Raw genomic sequence first — 26149 nt, forward strand, 5'->3', positions numbered from 1 at the left:
TAGCAGACATTAATCCTCGTTTGCATTAGCCTCCCAGCCTGAGGCCTGCCATCAGCACAGAACAAGACACATGCAAATCACTCCTGCATTCCCAGGCTCACACAGTGTATATATGTGTGTGTGTACACACACACACACGCACGCACCTTTTCCAGGCAAAGCATTCTCTGAAGATGCCAGCCACAGATGCTGGCGAAACGTCAGGAAGAAAATCTTCTAGAATATGGCCACATAGCCCAAAAAACCCACAAAAAACTATGCACACTATTGTTTCTATTGTTTAAATTTTTATATTAGAGTATTAGAACAAGAAGGTAAATTATGAAAAGTCAGATTTGAATAATGGATAAATAAATACAACATAAGTACTGTATATGTATATATGTGCATGTGTGTGTAACAGAAGAGAAATTTAGATAACTAATTTAAAAAGTAGAACAAGAAATGAAAACATTTTAAAAAAGCAAGATAAATATAAGTAAGACCAACATCTGTTAGGGTAGAAGTATTTGTTTATACAGTATTTGTTTGATACGTACAGTATTTGTTTGCTGTGTAAATTTCCAATAGGACGTTTGGGTGGATTTTCTTCCCTTTGCAGAGGTGTCTCATAATAATGCAATGTACCAGACAGAGTTCAGGACATTTGCCATTTCACCTTGTTATTTACTGTTATAAATATGTTGTAAATATTATACTGATAATGATTGGAAAAGCTGTCAAGTTTATTTTATTGTGTTTTTTATAATAAAAATATGTTTTTTAAAAAATAAAAGCAGCTGAGCATTTTGGGTTTGTGAAAACTGGAGGCTGAACTACCAATGAGCACCATCCATCATCCCAAACTGATGGCCAGACCAAAAGACTTAACCAGGTGTTGGAACACTATTTATTTGCTATGTAAATTTCCAATACAATGATTGGGTGGATTTTCCTCCTTTTGCAAAGGTGGCTTGTAATAATGAAGTGCACCAGAGTACAGGATATTTACCATTTGAAACTGTCTGTGCTTGGGAGCCCAAGCCATAGCCAAGCCTTGAAGTCAAGCAGTCTGACCCAGCGGGCACAAGTGGTGTGGGCAAGGTTGCCTCAGATTGTGTTTGCCCTAGAAATGAAATCCCAACTGGGACTTTGAAGTGGGGCGGATTTATATTTACCCATTAATTTTTTGAGGCGCCAACAGCCCTCAACTGCTAAAGCATCCCCAGCAGGTATCTGTCCAACCTCTTTCTGAAGACATCCAAAGGAGGAGATCGCAGCACCTCTCTAGTAAATTGGTTCCATAGCTGAACCACAGTTACCATCAAGATATACCTTCTAATGTTCAATTGAAATCTCTCCTGTAACTGCAGACCATTAGATGTGATCTTACCCTTTTGAGCCAGCAGGGAACAGGCCTGTCCTCTCTGTGACAGCCCTTGAGGTATTTAAAGACTATGATCCTGTCACCTCTCAGTCTTCTCTTCACCAACCTGAAAATGCCTGGCCACCTCAGCCTTTCCTCATGTTTTGTTCTTGCCTCTTTTCATCCTTGTTATCCTTCTCTGTACCTGTTCCAGCTTGTCTACATACATCCTTCTTAAATGAGATGCCCACAACCAAATGTGATATTCATAGAATCACAGAGTTGGAAGAGACCACAAGGGCCATCCAATGATTCCCTATGGGCAAAGATTTCCCCAGTGTTTCCCTATAGCAAAGATTCCCCAATGTTTCCCTTTGGGCAAAGATTCCCCAATGTTTCCCTATAGCAAAGATTCTCCAATATTTCCCATTGGGCAAAGATTCCCCAATGATTCCCTAAGGGCAAATATTCCCCAATGATTTCCTATGGGCAAATATTCCCCAATAATTCCCTAAGGGCAAATATTCTCCAATGATTCCCTATAGGTAAATATTCCCCAATGATTCCCTAAGGGCAAATATTCCCCAATGATATCCTATGGGCAAATATTCCCCAATGATTCCCTAAGGGCAAATATTCCCCAATGATTCCCTAAGGGCAAATATTCCCCAATGATATCCTATGGGCAAATATTCCCCAATGATTCCCTAAGGGCAAATATTCCCCAATGATTCCCTATGGGCAAATATTCCCCAATGATTCCCTATGGGCAAATATTCCCCAATGATTCCCTATGGGCAAATATTCCCCAATGATTCCCTATGGGCAAATATTCCCCAATAATTCCCTAAGGGCAAATGTTTTCTTCTTCCTGGGGGGGGGGGGGGCATGACAGAAAATAATTGAGAAGCACTGCCCTAAGGGCAAGTATTCCCCAATGATTCCCTATGGGCAAGTATTCCCCAATGATTCCCTATGGGCAAATATTCCCCAATGATTTCCTATGGGCAAATATTCCCCAATGATTCCCTAAGGGCAAATATTCCCCAATGATTCCCTAAAGACAAATATTCCCCAATGATATCCTATGGGCAAGTATTCCCCAATGATTCCCTAAGGGCAAATATCTCCCAATGATTCCCTAAGGCAGTGCTTCTCAAATAGTGGGGTGGGCCCCCCAGGGGGGGCGCGAGGCTCTGTAAAGGGGGGCGCGAGGCTCAGGATATAATGTTATGCAGAGGTGTACTTATAACAATTTTATAGACAAATGATACTATTTACAGTCGCGCGGGGGGCGCAAAATGTTTTCTTCTTCCTGGGGGGGCATGACAGAAAATAATTGAGAAGCACTGCCCTAAGGGCAAGTATTCCCCAATGATTCCCTATGGGCAAGTATTCCCCAATGATATCCTATGGGCAAATATTCCTCAATGATTCCCTAAGGGCAAATATTCCCCAATGATTTCCTATGGGCAAATATTCCCCAATAATTCCCTAAGGGCAAATATTCTCCAATGATTCTCTATAGGTAAATATTCCCCAATGATTCCCTATGGGCAAATATTCCCCAATGATTCCCTAAGGGCAAATATTCCCCAATGATTCCCTAAGGGCAAATATTCCCCAATGATTCCCTATGGGCAAATATTCCCCAATGATTCTCCATGGGCAACTATAATGATTTTCTATTGGCAAGTATTCTCCAATTATTGGGGGTGAGGGCAGGAGGGAAGGAGACCCCCCATCCTCCATGTTCCTGGAAAAGGGAGGAGGGACCTCATGCTTTTTCTTGAGGCTGCTGCAGAGAAGAGGAAGGAGCCAGACTCCAGGCCCTGGGAGGCTTAAGACTCTCCTGAAATATCTGCAATAACAGAATCCTAGATTTGGAAGAGACCCCAAGGGCCATTCAGTCCAACCCCATTCTGCCATGCAGGAACTCCCAATCAACTCCAAGCATAGTGCTCAGCTTCCTAAAGAGGCAGGAAGCTGTGATAAAGGGGAAGGAGTAGAAGGAGACACCCTCTGTTCTCATTTCCAGAAAGGGTAGCAGGAGGATCCTTCTGGATTTCTTTGGCAGGAAAAGGGAAGGGGTTTGGGAAAGGAAAAGGGTAACAACAACAACAACAACAACAACAAGGGGCTGAAGGGACCCCAGATATAAATGTGGGTTGTTTTAATGTGTAAACATCTTAATGTGTGTACATTACACAGCGAGAACAAATTTGGGGAGAGAGAGAGACTGGCGTTAGTCAGCTGTCGTAGTGGAAGAGCAGGATGCTCTTAGCCCTTTACTCCTTTTTGTGGATTCTGTGTCCCTACTAAGCCCTCATATAAAATACTAAGCCCGAATGAATGAATGAATGAGACTTTATTTATATACCGCCGTTCCTTCGATCACGGCAGTTTACAACACAGTAAAAATACAAAATGTACCAACAACAGTCCCCGATATTAAAAGAATACAATACATCATTAAAATCCATCATTCGATCATATAATTAAAACCAGTAAAAAAGCAATAAAACGATTCCGATCAAACAATTCACACAATACACAGGAGAGAATATCAATTAGGACATGTGGGGGAAGGCTTGGCGGAAGAGGTAAGTCTTAAGGTTTTTCTTAAAAGACTCGAGGGAGGAGGCCGAGTGGAGCTCGTCAGGGAGAGAGTTCCAAGTCCGCGGGGCCGAGACAGAAAAAGCCCTATGCACCGACACTGTATATCTCACCTTAGGAACTCTCAAAAGTTGTCTCCCACCTGACCTGAGAGTGCAGAGCAGATTATATGGGGAGAGGCGGTCCTCCAAGTACTCTGGGCCCAAGCCATTTAGGGCTTTATAGGTAACAACCAACACCTTGTATTGCGCCCGGAAGCGAATTGGCAGCCAATGCAGATCTTTCAATACAGGTGTTATATGGCCGGCCCTGGGGCTACCAGTGACCAGCCTAGCTGCCATATTCTGAACCAACTGTAGCTTCCGAGTTTGGTACATGATTGTGGACAGTCATGGCATCCTTCTGGACCGCCTCTCTGGGGCGGGGCTTGGAGGTACTGTTCTACAGTGGCTCAGTTCCTTCCTGTAGGGGCGAACCCAGAAGGTGGTGCTGGAGGACTCCTGCTCGACCCCCTGGCCATTGACCTCTGGGGTCCCTCAGGGTTCTGTGTTGACCCCTATGCTGTTTAACATATATATGAAACCACTGAGAAAGGTTGTCCGGAGTTTTGGGGTGCGGTATCATCAATATGCAGATGACACTCAACTCTACTACTCCTTCCCACCTCAATCCAAAGAGGCTGTCCTAATCCTAAACCAGTGTTTGTCTTCAGTAATGGACTGGATGAGGGCAAACAAGTTGAAACTTAATCCAGACAAGACAGAGGTGCTCTTGGTCAGTCGGAGGGCAGATCAGGGAATAGGGATCCAGCCTGTGTTAGATGGGGTCACATTCCCCCTGAAGGCACAGGTTCATGGTTTGGGGGTAATCTTGGACTCAGCTTTGAACCTGGAGGCCCAGGTCTCTGCTGTGACTAGGAGTGCTTTTGCACATTTAAAACTTGTGCGCCAACTGCGCCCGTTCCTTGAGAAGCCAGATCTGGCCATGGTGGTACATGCCTTGGTTACATCCCGTTTGGACTACTGTAATGGGCTATACATGGGGCTGCCTTTGAAAAGTGTTCGGAAAATTCAACTGGTTCAAAGAGCCGCTGCCAGGCTGTTAACAGGGGCAGATTACAGAGACCATACATTGGCTGCCAGTTTGTTTCCGGGCACAATTCAAGGTACTGGTTATAACCTACAAAGCCCTACATGGCTCAGGTCCACACTTTTTGGCAGATCGTTTCTCCTGGTATGAGCCGGCCCAGATTCTGAGACCCTCTGGAGAAGCCCTTCTCTCCGTCCCAACACCTTCACAAACACAGTTGGTGGGGACGCGATGGAGGGCCTTCTCGGTGGCTGCCCCTAGTCTCCTTGCCCAGGGAGATAAGAACGGCTCCCTCCTTGATGGCCTTCCGCCGGAAGGTGAAGACCTACCTGTTCAAACAAACATTTAGGGAATTACTATAAGGATAGGCTGGAATGCTGGACTAGTTTAATCATTCTTTTTAATGTACGTCATTTATTTATTTATTTTTAAAATGTTTTTAATTGTACTTTTCGTTTGTTTTTTAATGCTGTGAAGCCACTCTGAGTCCCATTCCTGGGAAAAGAGCGGGATATAAACAAACAAACAAACAAACAAACAAATAAAGACAGAGAGGGAGCATGAGGAGCAACATGGTGAAAAGTACTTCAGTTTGCCATAATTCTCTGTTAATGTACAATAATTGCTTTCATTGTTAGAATCATAGAATCGTAGAGTGGGAAGAGACCCCAAGGGCCAGTCAGTCCACCCCCATTTGGCCATGCAGGAACTCTCAATCAAAGCATCCCCAACATCCAGCCTATGTTTAAAGACCTCCAAGAAAGAGACGCCACCACTCTCCATTGAGGGAATGTGTTCCACTATCAAACAGCTCTTACTGTCAGGAAGTTCCTCCTAATGTTATTCCCCCTAATCTTGCATTCCCAGTTTGCTCATTGCTCCCTCAACAACAACGTCCATCTCTTCTCCATCCTTCCCAGGACTCCAAGCAAATGACTTCCTCCCCTCTTCCCACAAAATTGCTTCACAGTCTATTGTTCATACATTTGAACTGGATGGCTCCCTTTCTCTTACCTACAGCCCAAACCTGGATATGTCTCTCTGGAGTTTATTAGGGAGCAGGAGAGCTTTCACATTCCTGGAAGGCAAAATGGGAGGGCAGTCAGTTTCAAATCTCCTGCTTCCCTTCCTTTTCCCCCAGAATAATGCAGGAAAAAAGGATCTCCCCTCCGATCCATCCTCCCATGAGTGAACTCTGCAGGGGGATACCTTACATCAAGGCCATATTTTGGGGAGTGAGGTTTTGCATTTAGATAACACCTCACATTCCCACCCCATGAGGCTTCACAGGTTTTCTCCCCCCACAATGGATTCAAGCTACAAGACCTTGGAGCGATGAACCACCCGCTCATTTCACCACAAAAACCAAAACAGAAATACAGAAAGGGGCTGTGGGAGGCATTTATATAATATTTTTAGGCTCCCTTGAGCATTTGATTTGAAAGAGAGGTCTTTTTTGACAAAAGAAACTGAGCAGAAGTCTTTCTTTTAATTTTGTTTTTTAAAAAGGCCTCTTCTGGGCCAAAAATAGAAGGTTCCAAACATTTTTGTTTACGTATGCAAGGCTTCCCTGACCTTATGATTTCCTGACCATGGGCTTATTGTTAAGTTTTGGAGAAAAAGTGTGCTGAGACATGTTTGTTTGTTTTCTATGCCACCTTTCTCCCAGAAAGGGATGCAAGGTGGCTCACAATAAAAGCTCTTTAAATATAACTTATTACAGTAAAACAATTAAAACATCACATAAAAACAATATAAAATTACAAGCATTACAACCACAGTAAGGGCCAAAAAGGCCGCTCCTTTGAACAATGCGTTGGAGCCATACCTCCAACTCAGCTGTTTGCCAGCCTTTTGAGCCAGCAAAAAGCTGGCTTTACTGCCACTGCTATGGCTTTGCAGCGCTCCTACGGCATGAGGTGTCTGTGCTGCTGTAGCACCACAAAGCTGCCCACTGTGTGGTTGAGCAAGCGGCTTCATGGCAGCTCCCTGCTGGCTTGGGTACATGCGTCATCTAAGTGACAAGCCCCCAAGCCACTGGGAAGCAGCTGCAAAACTACAATACCCAACCCATATAACACATACCCCATATAAAAAGCCATCCTATGATTATACATTAAATGCCTGCCTGAATAAAACTTCTGCTTGCCAACAGAAGACAACAGGGAGAGGCTTCCCGTGGATGGGCATTTCAGAAGATGGGAACAGCTACTGAGAAGCCTTCTAAAGATCTTAGGGCTCTAGCAGGTTCATATGGGGAGATCTGGTCTCTCCAATAGTCTGGACCTAAGCCATGTAGGGCTTTAGAGGTCATGACTAGCACTTTGAATTGTGCCTGGAAAAGAACCAGTAGCCAGTGAAGCTATTTCAACAAGGGAGTTTAGATGGTCCCTGTAACCATTCAGCATTTTAGCTGCAGCGTTTTGAACCTGCTGAAGTTTCTGAACAGTTTCCAAAGGCAGCCCCAGGTAGAGTGCATTACAGTAGTCCAAATGGGATGGAATCAAGGCATGTGTCAGCACAGACAGATTTAACATGTCAAGGAATGGGTGCAGCTGGTGCACTAGTTTTCACTCTGTAAATGCACTCCTAGCCACTGCTGAAATCTGGGCATCCAAGCTCAGAGCATACCCAAACTGCAAGCCTAAGATTTCAGGGAAAGTGTAACCCCATCCAGCACAGGCAAAGTCCCTATTCCTTAATCTGCCTTACGACTGACTTGTCTGGACTAAGTTTCAATTTGTTTGCACTCATCCAGTCCATTACTGACAACACTGGTTCAGTACAGAGACAGCCCTTCTCTCTGTCCCACCACCCTCTCAGGCCCGTTTTGTGGGAAGAAGAGAGAGAGCCTTCTCAGTGGCTGCTCCCAAGCTTTGGAACTCTCTGCCTAGAGAGGACAGGATAGCTCCAGCCCTGCTTTCATTTTGGTGGCAGATAAAAACATTTTTATGCCGCCAGACTTCCTCATGCTGACATGGGTATTGTAAGAGTTTCATAAGAGTTTTTAAATTATAAATTTGAATAGGTAAATATAATCCACCCTGCACTCTCAGATCCTCTGGGAAGAATTTATTGGAGCCACAGAAGACCAGATTAGCTGCAACTTCCCAGAGGACTTTCTTCTCTGCTGCTCCAAAACTGTGGAATGACCTCCCAGAAGAAATCCATCTTATTGTAAGACGAATAAGTGAGTTCTGATTTAAACTCAGAGCTGAAGAACCAAAGAACCAAGGAATAGGGTTTTTAAAACAGGCTAAAGAACCAAACAAGATGGTTCTGCGCACAGCATTGATGTGAAGAAAGGATTTGGCAGCCAAGATGGGGAGATGCTGAGGAATGTGGAAGCTGTAGCTGGGTGCTGTTCAGGTGTGATGAAATATGGCCGGGAGGGTGCTTTTCTCCTGAGTCGCAATGAAGAGGAACTGACAGGACAATGGACTGGTTTGAACAGAACGAGTTGCTTTGAACAGCATGGACTGATTAGAACAGCTTGTCTCCTCCTGAAAGAAGTAGTTGAGTAATGGGCTGCAATACTGCAAGACTTCAGCAACCAAAAGCCAGAGAGAGGAAAAGTATAAAGACCCTTGGCTTTCATCTCCATTTTGTTGGCATCACCGCGCGGCAACGGTGTCATGCCCAACCTTTAAGGGCAACTGATCACTGCATAGCAGAAGGAAAGTGTGTGAGTATTGTATGAATGTGTGAGTGAATGAAAGAGCTCTTGATAATCAATGTTTGTATTACTTTTGTGATTTAATAAATGTTATATGCATAGTGTTTAAACCCAAATTTGGTGTCTCACTGTCTGTATCAGCCCTGCTCTGAATAAGTCCACAGAAGGAGAAATTTTCATTACACGCTCTCAGGTTGAACAGATTGCCCTTACCAAACTTGGGCATAACATTAACACCACCTTAGACGCCTTTTAAAAGGCTATCAAGACGGATCTCTTCTGGCGGGCCTTCCCGGGCAGACCTCCCAAAGAAAGAAAGAAAGAAAGAAAGAAAGAAAGCCTCATCCGCCTTCAATCTGCCCACTCCATCCTGTTTATTTTAGGCTATATTACTGATGTAATTTTTAACTGTTTATTGATTTTTACTATTTGTAATGGTGGGAGGGTTAGGGGTTTATATATGTTTTATTATGTTTTTATGTTTTCTTGTATTTTTATCTCTGTTGTAATCCCGCCTCGATCCGCAGGGAGAGGCAGGAAATATAAATAAATATTATTATTATTATTATTATTATTATTAACTTTTTTAAATTGTTTTTTAAACTTCATAGTTTTATTGTTTTGTACTGCTTTTAACTTGGACTATTTTAAATTTTGTTAGCCACCTTGAGTTGCTGTACTGGGAGGAAGGTGGAATATTATTAATAATAATAAGATGCAGAAGAAGCAGGGGTAGAGTGGGATGGGATGAGACTGAGGGAACTCCCCTCCCCACCATTTTGGTGGCCCTCCTTTGGATACACTTCATTTTGTCAACATCCTTTTTGAATTATGGTGCCCAAAACTGGACACAGTATTCCATGTGGGGCCTGACCAATGAATTAAGCCTTGCAAATTGTAATAAGCTGCTGCTCTCCCAGCTGCCCAGAATTGGCCTTCCCAATACTGGAGAACAAGCACCCTCATCTCCTGCCTGAAGATGATCCATGAAAACTGGAGGCTCAAGGCCAGGCCTTGATGTATGGCGACCCTACTGTCCCATATTAAAAAAAGGCAAGAAAAAATACAGGTTGCTGGAGATGAACACAAATAAAACTTGATCCTTTCTAGCCCAGATCCATGTCCAGAGGATGGGGGTGAAAATCACATTTTGACTCAGGAGTTGGTGAATGTTCCCTGTCAATGCAGGACTAGAAAGCAAACAGAAATGCATTTTCAATATCCTACTTCATGGCCCCAATCAATTTAATTCTGGCATCAGGTCATTAACACTAATACAAATATTGATGCTCCATAACTGATGATGTCTTTCACAGATTCTGGATGGGCAATGAAGAGTACAAAAGGCTCCAAATAATTCAAAGATTTTTTGAAAGATCCTGTAAGGGAAAGATACTTTAAAACCACAAACTTTATTGCAGAAATAGTATAAAAGAGGGTTATAATTGAGCTTTACAAAACACAATCTGTATTTATAGAGTCCGCCTCACAAAAAAATTTCATTGGTCACATTTTTACACATTTTCTCTAGTGTGGACTTCATGGTGCCTCAAAAGGTGTGAATTCTGAGAAACATTTTCTGCAGTCCTGGCATCTGTACAGCTTCTCTCCTCTACAGATGTTGAGGTGGTGGTGTGTAAGGCTGTTACTTGAAGAAAATCACTTGCCACATTGTTGACATTTGTATGGTTTCTTTCCCTGATGGTTTCAGCTGACCCTGAAAATCTGACTGCCAAGCAAAACATTTTCCACACTGCTGGCATTTGTATGGTTTCTCTCCTGTGGGGCATCTCTGATGTTTCAAGAGGTCTGACATTTGAGCAAAGCATTTTTAACACTGCTGGTAATTGTATGGTTTCTCTCCTATGTGGACTTTCTGATGACCCAGAAGGTATGGCTTGCGAGTAAAACATTTTCCACACTGCTGGCATGTGTATGGTTTCTCTCCTGTGTGGACTCTCAGGTGACGCTGAAGGTGTGGCTTGTGAGCAAAACATTTTCCACACTGCTGGCATGTGTATGGTTTCTCTCCTATGTGGACTCTCAGATGACACTGAAGGTGTGGCTTGCGAGTAAAACATTTTCCACACTGCTGGCATGTGTATGGTTTCTCTCCTGAGTGGACTCTCAGGTGACGCTGAAGATGTGACTGCTGACCAAAACATTTTCCACACTGCTGGCATGTGTATGGTTTCTCTCCTGTGTGGACTCTCAGGTGATACTGAAGGTGTGGCTTGCGAGCAAAACATTTTCCACACTGCTGGCATGTGTATGGTTTCTCTCCTGTGTGGACTCTCAGGTGACACTGAAAGTGTGACTTGTGAGCAAAACATTTTCCACACTGCTGGCATGTGTATGGTTTCTCTCCTATGTGGACTCTCAGGTGATACTGAAGGTGTGGCTTGTGAGCAAAACATTTTCCACACTGCTGGCATGTGTATGGTTTCTCTCCTATGTGGACTCTCAGGTGACGCTGAAGGTATGGCTTGTGAGCAAAACATTTCCCACACTGCTGGCATGTGTGTGGTTTCTCTCCTGTGTGGACTCTCAGGTGATGCTGAAGATGTGACTGCTGAACAAAACATTTTCCACACTGCTGGCATTTATATGGGTTTTTTTCCATGTGGATTCTCTGATGAATCACAACTTCTTCTATAAACAAGGACAAGGAAAAGCTCAAGTAGGTAAATAAATCATCAGAGAAAAAGGAGTTTTTGTGCCCTGTTTTGAACCTTTCATAGATATCAGTCATAATAGCTAAATGGAACCCCATAATATGTCTGAAAACAAGACCCTGAGCTGGTTTGCACCAGTTCACTCAAACATGTTGTTAAAATTTTATAAGGTTCATGGCTACCTCACAATACACAAGGCACCTATTCTGGCTCTATCATGGACTTTCCCAGAGGTACCTTCCTGTCCTCGGAGCTAGACGATCTTTGCTTTGCTCCTGCCCTCCCTCCTCTTTCCCACATGCCTGATCACCTTCCATTTTTCCCTACACGCTCCAACTTTCGCACCTCTTCCCTGCCATTCTATTTTACACATTCTCTCTCTCTCATTATCACTCTTTCTCTCTTCCTTTCTCTTTCTCTATCTCTCATACACACACAGAGTGTGATTCAGGAAAGAGACATTCTGAGGCCAAATCAATACAAAAAGGTCGAAGATGGGGGCTGGGGACTGGACCTCAGAAAGGAGCCTTAAAACAGCCCTAAAACACCTTTAAGATGGGAATGGGCAACTACTGGGGATTTGGGACCCACACTGGACCCACAAGGGATCTCAGAGCGTATCCCCCATTGTACCACCTGGAAAAAAATGAAATAATGTTTTGCTTCTCTATATTATTCATCATTCCTTAAGGAAATAGAGAATTAATACTGGACCTTCTGTGAGACATCCAGAGGGAGAGATGGGCAGGCCAACTCCAGGCCTTGCTTGAAAAAGAAGAAGGGCCCTCCCTCCAGTCCATCTGCCATGGTCCAGGCATCAGAGGGAGAGAAGATCTGCTGGACTTTTCCCCTTCCCCACTGCCATTCCCTTTTGTGTCTTGTTTTTTTAGATTGTAAATCTCAGAGTAGGGACATGTCTAATTTTAAAAAGCAAAGTTAGCTGCTCTGAGAACCTTTTGGCTGAAAAGCGGGGTATAAATACTAAATAAATAAATATAAACATTTTAATGGCAGGGGAGGCATTTTTCCCAAGAGGATATTGGAAGGCTATCCAGAGCATAGAAAGTCTGAAAGGGGTGCCAAAAACCTCAAAAATCCTGCCCTGGGGTGTGCTGAAGAGAATTTGGGGACCGAAATTAATAACTGTCATTGTTCCTTTCTAAGAAATCCTAGAATTGTCAGTTTAGGAAGGAGAGCTGTAGTGCCTCACTAAACTATAAATTCCAAGATTTCACAGGATGTTGCTATTACAATTAAAGTGGAATCATAGTGTCATGACAACGTAGTATGCAAGGATGCACCATATCTGTAGGAAGGGCAATGGGTTCAAATTCCTTACCAACAGAGGACACATTCTCATAGTTTTCTGTCATCACCTGCTCATACAAAAATCTCTGCCTCCGATCCAACAGTTTCCATTCTTCTTTTGTGAAGTACACAGTGACATCTCTAAAGGCCACCTGCAATAGAAAATGACCCTCATTCAGACAGTGAATAAGCAAAAGGGGAGGAAAGCCCATGGCACATCCCTCTGCTTAAAGACCTTCAAGGAGACTCCACTACTCTCCCTTGAGGGAGTGTGTTCCACTGTTGAACAGCCCTTACTGTCAGGAAGTTCCTCCTAATGTTGAGGTGGAATCTCTTATCCTGTAGCTTGCGTCCATTGTTCCAGGTCCTGTTCTCTGGAGCAGCAGAAAACAAGCTTGGTCCCTCCTCAATATGATATCCCTTCAAATATTTAAACGGGGCTATCGTATCACCTCTTAACTTTCTCTTCTCTATGCTAAACAACCCCAGCTCTCTAAGTCATTCCTCATAGGACATGGTTTCCAGACCCTTCACCATTTTAGTCGCCCTCCTTTGGACATGCTCCAGTTTCTTAACATCCAGGGAAGAGACAAGGCTACAATATGGGTCTTTGATGATCTAGCCTTCTCATATAAGGGAGACTTTGGCGTCGTACAGACCACCCAAAAAGGGTGGTCTGCCGGCACCTTGTTTTGCTGCGCGAGGAAGCTGCAGTGGACAACCCACGCGGCTTCCTCGCGCCGCAAAAAGAAGCCGCAAAAAGCAGGTTGTTTTTGCGGCGCCATTGTGACGCTGCAGTGCGCCAATCGCGCACTCGCAACATCACAATGGGGGTGCGATGTGTGGACACTAAGCATCCGTCGTGTCAAAATGGCGGCACCCGTGTGTACAGGGCACCGCCATTTTGATGCCCTCGTCACGTGCTAGGAGTGAGGCATGTATGGGCAGTGCGCCCTCGGCCAACCCCTTGCATGTGACGAGGGCGCCACAAAGGTCCATCTGGACTGGCCTTTGTTAAAACTCATAGAAACTCATCCATGGAAGTCTTCCCAATTTTCCCAATGTTTAAGAAAAATAAAAATACCTGCTGGAAATGTGATAAGGATGTTGGAAGTTATTTATACATGTGGTGGAACTGCCCTATAGCTCAAAAATTTTGGAAGAACGTACATATAGAGATGAAGAAAATTATTGGATTGAAGGAATGACCAACTGTTAAATTTTATCTCTTGAATATGATGGAAGACAAGAACTGTGAGAAAAAATATGGAAAAATGTTAATGTTTGCTTTAGCTGCGGCAAGAAGTATTTTTGCTAAGAGTTGGGGAAAAAAAGAATGTCCAGAAATTGAGGAATGGAAATGGAAGATGTTAGATCTTTACGAGATGGATAAGTTGACATATTTGGTGAATGATAGACCTTTGGAAAGGTTATATAAAGAATGGGAAATTTGGAAGAAATATCTAAGAAAGATAAAAGAAGATAATATGTATACAGTTTTAGATAGGTAGTGGATTAAAAAATGAATAACTATAAATAGCTAATTATTGATATAATGTTTATTGTTTCGTTCTTTTTATATATATATTAATTTTTTTAGAAATAGATAATATTTGAGTATTAATAGTAATTCTTATATGAGGTAAAATAAGAAAAACATATTTGAAACTTATAGATATAGATGTAAACAGGAAAAAGTACAAACGTTGATCTAGATGGTTGTGAAGAAAATGATATCTACATAAAAATGCGAGAATCAATAGAGGTAATATGATTACTTAGAGTTCAGTCAGAAAAGATTTTATATAAAGTTTGGAATTAAGTCAGTAACCAAGGAAGTACTAAGAATGGATATGATATTAAATTTGTATTGTTTTTGATGACTTTTGTGATATGAAGACATAACTAGATGTGTTTGAATTAGTGTATAATTTTCTTTTAAGTATTAATAAAAAATTTTGGGGAAAAAAGGAAGTCTTCCCAATTTTCATTATTAACTGGCATAGGTCTAGACCATCACCACCCAATTAGTACATTTGGGGGGCAGGATTTCCAGCCTGTATGGTCAGGTTCTTTTAGTACATAAGACAAAGACCGACACAAGAGCCTCTTCTCATCCTTGACAATATAAATATGAAAAATAAATTAAATCATTAGGAAATGATGCCTTTCATGATGGCTCAAAACCAGTTACCTGAGTCAGGTGCCTCCCACCACCAAAATGGTAAAACAACCCCGCCTAAAAGCCATGGATTTAATGTTAATTTGGGAATAGTTCAAATACACCTGAGGAGCCAGCATTGGCAAGAAGGCCAATCCCACCACCGCTGTCCCTGATTGACTGGGTAGGAAAGCAAGGACAAGATGGTAGAAAGCTCTGATCAATTGAGCCATTACAGGACAGAGGATGACCTCTGTTCAGCCATTTGCATCCCAAGCTGAAAAACTCCTGATGCCTCCATCACAAAGAAAGAAGGGGTGAACGTTAACTTGTTCCAGTATCACCTTTCTTTCAGTTTCTTCCATGGAGGAGGAATTTGGTGTAGATTCTTCTCTCTTCCCTCCTTTGGAGACCATCTTGGACCTATGCACACCTGCAGAAAGAACAAATGGAGGTGTTTTACTGTGCACTCATTTACATATGGAAAAACACTGAGTTTAGGGGAAATGAAGCTAAAAAACTGTAGTTTTATTGGAACAATATGTTGAATACTAAAATAAGAGTTAAAACCTGCTGTGAGGCTTAATCTGGCTCGTAAGTCACACTTAGTAAGTTAATAGGCAGAGCTGGGCTTGAAAACTGCAATTCCCAAAATAATACAAAACTATAACAATTCCTCTGCGTCTCACACCTTGTATAGAAATGAGTACACACAATATTATTATAGTTGCAGAGTGCACAGACAGAGGCTTGGATGGAAAGGGATATACAGTATGCCCAAAGCAGATAAAAGTGTACAAAAGATTCAAAGAAAGACCAGACGCGTTTCGACAATTGTCTTCATCAGTGGTCCAAAGAATTAAGCCACCTTGTAAGGTAGAGCATGTGGGAACCACCTGTCCTTATGGTAAGTGGAAGGTCAACTCAGACCTAGGCTGGGGTGTCCCACAAGTGCTTGTCAGCTCTGATTCTTTGGACCACTGATGAAGACAATTGTCGAAACGCGTCTGGTCTTTCTTTGAATCTTTTGTACACTTTTATCTGCTTTGGGCATACTGTATATCCCTTTCCATCCAAGCCTCTGTCTGTGCACTCTGCAACTATAATAATATTGTGTGTACTCATTTCTATACAAGGTGTGAGACGCAGAGGAATTGTTATAGTTTTGTATTATTTTGGGAATTGCAGTTTTCAAGCCCAGCTCTGCCTATTAACTTACTAAGTGTGACTTACGAGCCAGATTAAGCCTCACAGCAGGTTTTAACTCTTATTTTAGTATTCAACATATTGTTCCAATAAAACTGCAGTTTTTTAGCTTCATTTCCCCTAAACTCAGTGTTTTTCCATTTGCTTCTTCGTTTAGGGCATCACCTCCCAGTTTCCTTTTTTTTCCACTCATTTACATAGTCTTCCATGGACCCCTAAACACACAGTTAAACCATTCGAAGAGCAAATCAACCTGGAACACACAGTTGAAGACAATTGAGGCTATCATAATTTGGGCGCATTTTGAGATAACATGACTCACTGAAAAAGACAATGATGGTCAATAATGTACAAGGCAATAGGGAAAGAGAAAGAGCACACTATGGGTAGATCTACTCAAAGAAACCAAAATTCTCAGCCTGCAAGACCTGGTTGAGCATGATCATAACATGGTGTCTTGAAGTCCTAGTAGACCACAATTTGAACATGAGTCAAACGTGTGATGTGGCAACAAAAAAGGCCAGTGTTATTTTAGGCTGCATCAATAGAAGTACAGTGTCTAGATCAAAAGAAGTAATAGTGCCACCCTATTCGGCTTTGGTCAGGCCTCACCTGGAATACTGTGTCCAGTTCTGGACACCACAATTCAAAAAAGATGTTGACAAATTGGAGGGCCATCAAAATGGTGAAGTGCCTGAAAACCATGCCCTATGATGAAAAACCTAGGGAACTGGGTATGTTTAGCCTGGAAAAGAGATGGTTAATAGTTGCTATGATAGCCTTGTTTAAATATTTGAAAGGATGTCATATTGAGGATGGAGCAAGCTTGTTTGCTCCTGCTCCAGAGAACAGGAACCAGAACAATGGATGCAAGCTACAGGAAAAGAGAGTCCACCTAAACATTAGGAGGAGCTTCATGCCAGTAAGAGCTGTTCGACAGTGGAATACATTAATGTCTTGGAATGTGGCAGTCTCCTTCTTTGGAAATCTTTAAACAGAGGCTGGATGGTAATCTGTTGGGGTGCTTTGATTGTGAGTTCCTGTATGGGAGAGGGTTCGAATAGATAGTCCTTATGTTCTCTTCCAACTGTATGTTTCTCTCTTTATATGAACACCTACACCAAGGGTAGAAGCACACATTTCTGATATGGAGATATACACTGGACGTACTACATAACCCTCGTGAGGAACTGCAGTCTTTTTGCAGCCAAATGCACACCTAGCAATGCACCTGGAACCTGAGCAACCCTGCTTGCATAACTTCACTTCCACAATCTCAAGCAGAATAAGATATTCTGCATCGGACTCAAAGTCCAATGGCTTCCATTGGGGAAATAAGAGCCATCATGTTGAAATAGTTTCAGCATTTGGAGACTTTGGAGAGCAGGGTTCAGATTCCCGCTCAGCCATGGCAACTCTTTGGGTGACCTTGGGCAAATCACATGCTCTCAGCCTCAGAGGAAGGTACGGGGAAACCCCTTCTGAACAAATATTGCCAAGAAAACTCCTTGATAAGGTCACCTTAGGTCACCATGATTTGGAAATGACATGAAAGTACACAACAAAAAGATTTGCACAATTCTGGACACAGAGGCGGGATACAAACCGCCGCTTTGCGGCGCTTCCCCGCCGCCGCCGTTTGCTCCGCGCGGGAGCTGCAGCAGCCAAACCGCGCGGCTCCCGCGCGGAGCAAAAAAGAAGCTCCATTTCGGAGCTTCTTCTTGCGGCGCACTGATGACGTTGCGAAGCCCCGCTGGCGCATTCACGACATCACAGGCGCCGCGACACGTCTGGACGCTATGCGTCCAGTACGTAAAGATGGCGGCGCCCATGTGGAAGGGGCGCCGCCATCTTGTACGTATAGGATACGTACTAGGGTTAGGGGGGTGCGGAAGCACTGCCCCTTCCTAACCCTAGTACGTATCCTATACGTACTATATGGCGGTTTGTATCCCGCCAGAGTGTTCATCCTTACCTTGCAAGAGCCACCCCTCATTGTGCTCCTGTTGGGTTGCCCTCCATTGGGGACTCTGCCTGTGGTCCAATAGAGCTTCCTCTGCCACAGGGGATTCAGAGTTAATGTCTGCCAAGAGGTTTTTGACCTGAAACAACAGTGAGAATTCAAGACATGGAATTTGAAGAAGGATGAGAAAATGGCAAATCCTTAAAGGGTTTGGACTTGTGTGATATGAGGTATCCAACCACAACCAAGTCAGGAAAAAGCAGTCCATAAGCCCAAGTTCAAAAGTTACATGCAAAACAAAATCTCAAAAAGGTGGGATATAGTATGATGCTTGTGTTAATACTTGGTATAAGTTCACTGTACATGCCGGATCACAAACAACTGCATGGAGCCCACAGCAAGAACATCTGAATGTCTGGAAACCCATGCTTTGATATACAATGCAAGTCTTAGAATCATAGAATCATAGAGTTGGAAGAGACTGCAAGGGCCATCCAGTCCAGCCCCCTGCCATGCAGGAAATCTAAATCAAAGCGTCCCCGACAGATGGCCATCCAGCCTCTGTTTAAAGACCTCCAAAGAAGGAGGCTCCACTACACTCTGAGGGAGTTTGTACCACTGTTGAACAGCCCTTACTGTCAGGAAGTTCCTCCTAATGTTGAGCTGAAATCTCTTTTCCTGTAGCTTGCATTGCTCTGGGTCCTAGTCTCTGGAGGAGCAGAAAACAAATTAGCTCCCTTCTCAATATGACATCCCTTCAAGTATTTAAACAGGGCTATCATATCACCTCTTAACCTTCTGTTCTCCAGGCTAAACATCCCCAGCTCCCTAAGTCATTCCTCATGGGCATTGTTTCCAGACCCTTCACCATTTTAGTCTCCCTCCTTTGGACATGCTCCAGTTTCTCAACATCCTTTTAAAATTGCGCGCATGTTTCTTTCCCTCTCCTTGATGCCTCAGAGACCTCGGGCAAACTCTTTGAGGCATCAGAGGAAGGGCTAGAGGAGTGTGCGCGATTCCCTCGCCTCCCTTCCAATATCTCACAGAGCTCAGGCAAGCTGTCAGAGGCATCAGAAGGAAGGCAGGAGACTCACACACGCACTTCTCTCCCCGTCCTTGATGCCTCAGAGAGCTTGCTTGAGCTCTGAGGTATTGGAAGAGGGGCAAGAGCAGTGCACACGAGTCTCCTGGCTTCCTTCCAATGCTTCAGACAGCTGAGGCAAGCTCTCTGAGCCATAGCAAGAGAGGTGAGGGAATCATGCACATTCTTCTTTCCCCTTTTCTGATGCCTCAGAGAGCTTGCCTGAGCTGTATGGGACATCAGCGGAGGAGCAAGATCAGCGCATGCGTGATTCTCCCGGCTTCCTTCCAATGCCTCAGAGAGCTCAAGTAAGCTCTCTCTGAGGCATCAGAAGGAAGGCAGGGGACTCACGTGTGTGCTTCCCCTGAACCTTTACCGCCTTGGAAGGGCTTGAGAAAGCTTCTCTGAAGCCTTTCCAGGGCGGCGGCAGCCAGGAGAAGGGAGATCAAGTTCCCCGGCTTCCTTCCAAGGACTTAGACAACTGAGGCAAGGTTTCTGAGGCATTGGAAGGGAGGTGGGGGGATCGCGCACACATGCAGTTTGGAGCTAACTTGTTTTCTGCTGCTCCAGAGACTAGGACCCGGACTCTAAAGGGGATGTTGAAAAAGTTTATAGAAGAGCATCCTAAGCAGTGGCATCAGTTGATAGAGCCCTTGTTGTTTGCGTTCAGGGAGGTTCCCCAATCGTCCCTGGGGTTCTCACCGTTTGAATTGGTCTTCGGGCGCAAGCCCCGAGGTATCTTAGATATCGTAAAGGAGGGATGGGAGGAGAAAGCGCCGGCTTCCCCCTCAGAGTTGCAGTTTATTCTGCAGATGCAGCAGCATCTCAAGGAGATTGGGTGGATAGCTAAGGACAACTTAGTCAAGGCTCAGGAAGAGCAGAAGTGGCAGTTTGATGGAAAAGTCAAAGAAAGAGAGCTAGAGGTGGGGCAGAGGATTTTGGTGCTTCTCCCAGCCCATAAGGCTAAGCGCAAAGTGGCAGGGCCCATACAAGATGATACGCGGGGTGGGTCCGGTGAATTATGAGATACAGATGGAAGGGGATCCTCCTAAACAGCAAATTTTCCATATTAATCTCCTAAAGGCTTGGAGGGTCCGTGAGGCTCTTTTTGGGGAACTGGAGGAGAAGCCAGAGGAGGAGGAGTGGCTTATAGGGCCGCAGGCGGAGGAACTGCTGGAGACGGGAGGTGTTCCCATTCTCTCCTCTCTGAGTGAGGAGCAACAAAAACGGGTGAGGGATTTACAGTCGCAATTTAAGGATGTGTTTGATGCTTGCCCGGGCTGCACGGAGGTCATTTTACATGCCATTTATACAGAGCCCTGAACAATAGTTCGGTCGTGGCCTTGGCGGGTACAGGAGATAATAAACAGGGCATGGAAGCCATGTTAAAGCTAGGAGTCATAGAGCCATCAAGGAGTCCATGGCGCAGCCAGCCAGTAATGGTCCCAAAACCGGATGGATCCGTGAGGTTTTGCAGTTGAACAGAGTCTCAAAATTTGATGCCTACCCCATGCTCGGGGTGGTGAACTTGTTAGAGAGATTAGGGCAAACCAAATACTTATCATCCATTGACTTGACAAAGGGGTATTGGCAGATTAGATTACGTCCTGAGGATAGGGAAAAAACGGCCTTTGCAACCCCAAAGGGTTTGTTTCAATTTACCCACATGCCGTTTGGGTTGCATGGGGCGGCAGCTACCTTTCAGCGGCTGATGGATGTGGTCTTGAGCAGTTTGAGTTTTTGTGCTACCGCTTACATAGATGATATTATTTTTAGCGACTCATGGGAAGAACACTTGGAACACTTGAAAAAGGTGCTGCTGGCTTTAAGGGAGGCGGGGCTAACAGAGAACCCAAAAAAGTGCGCCATCGCCTGCCAGGAGGTTAAATACTTGGGGCACGCAGTAGGACAGGGGAAGATAAAGCCCTTGGCAGATAAGGTGGTGGAAGTACAGGACTGGGGGGTCCCGCAGACTAAAAAACAGGTGCAACAGTTTTTAGGTTTAGCTGGCTATTATAGACGTTTTGTCCCACATTTTGCACACCTGGCTTGCCTGTTAACAAACTTAATGAACAAGGGAAACCCTCAAAGGGTCCTATGGGGGGAGACTGAGCAAAGGGCTTTCAAAAAGCTAAAGGCCTACTTGTATAGTTATGCGGTTTTACAAGCTCCAGACTTTTCAAAACCTTTTATGCTCCAGACCGATGTGTCAGAGGTGGGTTTGGGAGCAGTGCTCTCGCAGGTTTGGGAAGATGGGGAACATCGTGTGTTGTATTTAAGTAAAAAGCTAAAGCCAGCAGAATAGCGCTATGCGGCCATAGAACAGGAGGCCTTAGCTATTAAGTGAGCAATCACAGAGTTGCGCTACTATTTGTGGGGGGCACCTTTTACGTTGGTGATGGATCGATCATGCTTCCTTGGTATGGCTTGCTTCTATGCAGGAGTCTAATCCCCGAGTGACCCGATGGCACATGCTGTTGCAACCCTATTCCTTTATAGTGCAACATAGACAAGGATTGCTTCACTCTAATGCTGATTTTTCCCCCCCGACAGGCAACCTGGACCTCATCATGCCCTCCAACTCTCTTGGTGGGGGGGGGTCATGTAGTGAAGTGGGGTTGAGTGATGGGAGAGTTGGGAGGGATGAGATGGGTCAGGTGGAGGAAATGAAGGAGCAGGCCCCAGGGGAGGGGTGAGGGGCAGAGGAAGCGAGGCCCCAGGGGGTATAAGAGCGGAGGGAGAGAGGAGCGTGGGGAGAGGAGTTGGACGCAGAAGAGGGGGATGCGGAGAGGCGGTCGGTCTAGGGAAAGAGAAGGTTGCTTGTAGTCCCCGAAGAGAGGATCGGCCTGTTTCTCTGCAGGGGCGATATGGAGTACTGAGAGTGGGACCTCACGAAGAGGTACACTTGCGAGACCCCAAGGAAGGGGGGGACTTTAGATATCCCAAGGAAGGGGAGTGGAGAGCGAAGGAGGGAGGTAGCCTAGAGAGAGAGTGGTGGGATGCCAAGGGAGAGTGCTGGGAACAAGCCCATTCCCACTGAGTGGGAGAAGTCAGAGCAGGAGCCCCTGGAGAAGCACAGCGGGGCCCAAGCCGCGAGAAAGGGCGAGGATGCTGAAGAGGAGTGGGGAAGGCCTGACTCCTTGAGGTGGCAAAGGGGAAACCGGTGGAGGGTGTTGTTACTGTTAAAGTTGTGTTCCAGTAAAGTTTAAGTGCATTATACAGAGACTGGCGTAAGTTTGTTTCGCATGTGTTGCAAGAAAAAGGGGAACTTCCAGACAGAATGCAGGCTGGCGCACAGGTCCCGCCCACACTATGATTCTATGATTCTTCCTACTCCTTTGATGCTTTAGAGGCTTTGCCTGATCTGTCTGAGGCATCAGAGGAAGAGTGAGAGCAGCATGTGTGAGCTCCTCCCCTCCCCCCCCAGCTTCTTTCTGATGCCTCAGAAAGCTCAGGCAAGTTCTCTGAGGCACTGGAGGAAGTGAGAGAGAAGCACGCACCACTTCTCTTCAATCTCTCCCTGCCACCCTGTAACTAGCCCAGTTGAGCCAGTGACAGGGTGGCAGGGAGAGGGAAGAAGCAATCACACCTCTATCCCTTCCCTGCCGCTCTGTAACTGGGAGGGAGGCGTTATACATGATTTTTCCACATATGCTGGGGTCCTTCACCCCTAATCTCCACAAATGTGGAAGGACGACTGTGTGTGTGTATATATATCAACAGGTTGCTTACTTGTAATGGTGTTTCTTCGAGTGGTCATCTGCAAATACATACAAACACCTTGTACTGCACCTGCACAGTGCTGCTTAGAAAACCTCTAGAATCACTGGGTAAAGTTAACTTTGCAACTTTTTGGCGGTAGCCCCACCTATCCCTTATAAGACCCCCGTCTTCCCACTCTTTCCCTAGTTCCAAATTTTACGCCGCATAAGCAACATGGGAATGAGCCAATGTAGAGCAGGACACTGAGGGGTAGGATGGGTGGGATTTGTATGTATTCACAGATAGCCACTCAAAGAAACACTGTTACAGGTAAGCAACCTGTCCTCCTTCTTCATGGTCTCTGCGAATCATACAAATGGGTTAGATTGACAAGCTTTGGTCAGTGGAGGAGGGAGTGTCATGACACCAGGTAAGGCTCAAATAAGCTGTGTTTATTAACAACAGAATAAAGATCTTTGAACCAAAAACTGTGTTTGTTGTTCTTAGCATCAAGTCATAAAGCACATGCATAAACCATGTCAAATTGTAAACCATGCCAGATCTGGCAGAAGAAACATTAATTGACAAGAGTTTGTAAACAAACACCAAGGCATTGGTCAAGGTGTCATTTGAGACATGTGAAATAAGTATCAAGGCAAATAACTTAGAATACAAAGAAGTCAACTAGAAAATATAGTGCAAATATCAATGTAAACCTGAAACCAACACTGTCCTCCCAAAAGCTGCATCCCATTTGGCCCTGGTGTCCAGCCTGTAGTGTTTGATGAATGTCAAGGGCTGGGACCAAACAGCAGCTTTACAGACATCCTCCAAGGGGACCCCAGTCAAAAAGGTGGAGTATATCACTACCACCCTAGTTGGGTGGGACCAAACCCTGGCCGGAAGAGGTCTACCCGACAGCTCATAGTAGAGGTGGATGGTACCAGCCACCCATTTGGACAGCCTCTGCACAATCATAGGCAGTCCCTTTCTCAGTTCTGAATAGCACTGGAACAGTCTCTCAGAACGGCTTGAACCCACAGTTCTGTCCAAATAGAAGGCCAAAGCCCTCCAAACATCCAAGGTGTGCAAGCAGTGTTCGGTGTTGGTGGTCAGGTTAGAGGCCAGGGTTGGCAAAACAATCCTGACACATGTGAAAGGAGGACACCACCTTAGGCAAAAAGGTAATGTTGGTACAGAGGGCAACCTTATCCTTGTGGAACCTAAGGAAAGGCTGATCCCTCCACAAGGCACAAAGTTCACCAGCACAGCAAGCAGAGGTGATGGCCACAAGGAAGGCTGTCTTCCCGGTCAACAGCCCCAAGTCAGTCGTGGCCATGGGTGCAAAGGGCTTGGATTGCAGAGAAGACAGCACAGCGCCCAAATTTCAGGTGTCAGTACCGAGACCGAAGTATGGAGGTTGTTGCAACCCTTCAGAAAACTCTTCACCAGAGGGTCCCTGAAAAAAGGTTTGCCATCAAACTGGACATGAGAACAGATGGCTGAAAGATAACACTTAATGGATGTGAGGCACAGCCCCAAATCCACAAGTGTCATCAGGAACTCCAACACCACCAGTGTCAACACTTGGGATGGAGAGAAGTCTCTCGCAGAGAGGAAATCAACACATTTCTTCCATTTGGAAGAGTAGGACTTTTTTGTGGTCGGCTTCTGGGCAGCCAAGATCACCGTCAGTACTGAGGGAGGTAGCAAGTCTAGGGATGGAGTCTCCACGCCACCATTGGTAGATTCTCGATGTACGGATGTCGGATCCAGCCGTCCTGGAGAGTGAGGAGATCTGGATGGAACTCGAGACAGAGAAAGACCTTCCAGGAGAGGTGGAGCAGGGACGGAAACCATGGTTGTCTTGGCCATCAAGGTGTGATCAGGATGATATCTGAGCAGTCTCGCACCATCTTTGACACCACCCTGGTGATCAGTGGAAATGGAGGGAAAGCATATAGCATCTCTCCTGACCAAGCAAAGATGAACGTGTCTCCGAAGGAGTTGTCGTTGCACGCTCGGGAACAGAACTGGGGACAGTGGCTGTTGAGAGTGGTTGCGAAGAGGTCGATCTGTGGGGTTCCCCACTGACTGAAGAGGTTGTCAACTGTCTCGGGATGGAGCCTCCACTCGTGGCAAACGGTGGAAGACCTGCTGAGCTGGTCGGCCAAGTCGTTCTCATCTCCTGGCAAGTGGATTCCTGGAGCAGAATCCCTCTCGGGATGCACCATTCCCAAATGCGGAGCATGATGTCGAGCAGGATCTGTGATCTGGTGCTTCCTTGTTTGTTGAGGTAGTACATCACCGTAGTATTGTCCGTCAGAAGGAGTACTACTTTGTTGGAGAGGTTCATCTTGAAAGCCCTCAAGGCCTTTTCCACTGCAAGCATCTTGAGGGCATTGATGTGAAGAGCCTGTTCATCCAGAGACCACTTGTCCTTGATGAAGAGGCCTGACGTGTGGCACCCCAACCTTCCATGGAAGCATCTGTGGTCAGGGTGACCTGAGGTTGAGGAGGCGAAAAAGGCATGCCGATGTAAACATTTTGGGAGTCGAGCCACCAGCGGCGCGAGCGGCTAACTGGCCTCGGGACTGTGATCCACTTGGACGGAGGGTCCGTCACTGCATTGAAGGCTGACAGGAACCATGATTGGCGAGGCCAAAACCATAGCCTTGCCCACAGAGTCATGAAGGTCGTGGAGGCCATGTGTCCCTGGGCTATTTGGACATTGCTAGACCTCACTTGCCTTTTGGCGAGACAAGTCCTGACCACAGTGCAGAGAGCGTGGAAACAGTCCCGAGGGAGATAAGTGACGCAGTATTTGGAGTCGAGGATGGTGCTGATGAACTTGATCTGCTTGGCTGGGGTGACATGGGACTTCTCACCATGAGCCCGAGGGACAAGAGGAGCGACAAGGTGAAGTCGACGTCTCTCCACAATTCATCCATGGAGGGGGCCGTGAGGAGCCAGTCATCCAGGTATGGGAAGACCCTGGAGCCTCGGTGATGAAGATAAGCCACGATGGGAGCCATGCACTTGGTGAAAACCCTTGGAGTTGTGGAGAGGCTGAAGGGAAGGACATTGTAATGGTATATGTCGGGACCGATGGCAAAGGACAGGAACCTCCAGCGACTCTCTCGAATGCCCACGTGGAAGTACGCGTCCTTCAGGTTGATCATTGCGAACCACAGGCCCTGGTGTAATATGGGCAAAATAGAGGCGAGAGTTAACATGCGGAATTGATGGTAGACCAAATAGGAGTTGAGGAGTTTCAAGTCTAAGATTGGTCTAATGCCACCATCAGTCTTCGGGACCCTAAAGTAT

At 45.3% G+C, this 26149-nt stretch overlaps 1 protein-coding gene across 1 annotated transcript; it reads right to left on the bottom strand.

The window, feature by feature from the left end:
* Positions 1-10171: 10171 nt before the first annotated feature.
* Positions 10172-13682, bottom strand: LOC149320379 (uncharacterized). The gene is made up of 3 exons (XM_089499576.1): positions 13674-13682; positions 12741-12861; positions 10172-11378 (listed from the first exon to the last, which is right to left on the bottom strand). Exons 1-3 carry the CDS (start codon positions 13680-13682, stop codon positions 10558-10560), a joined length of 951 nt encoding a protein of 316 aa, XP_089355702.1. The 3' UTR covers positions 10172-10557.
* Between the last annotated feature and the right edge of the window lie 12467 nt (positions 13683-26149).

This window comes from Sceloporus occidentalis, unplaced genomic scaffold (genome assembly GCF_023333645.1).
Source record: "Sceloporus occidentalis isolate IW3139 unplaced genomic scaffold, rSceOcc1.0.p SCAF_1, whole genome shotgun sequence".
Taxonomy (NCBI): Eukaryota; Metazoa; Chordata; class Lepidosauria; order Squamata; family Phrynosomatidae; genus Sceloporus; species Sceloporus occidentalis.

What these genes read in the sequence shown, in the direction of transcription:
- LOC149320379 (XM_089499576.1), bottom strand. An exon ending in TGAGAATGTGTCCTCTGTTG is followed by an intron (nt 11,379 to 12,740) that starts GTAAGGAATTTG and finishes CCTTGTTTATAG; the next exon opens with AAGAAGTTGTGATTCATCAG.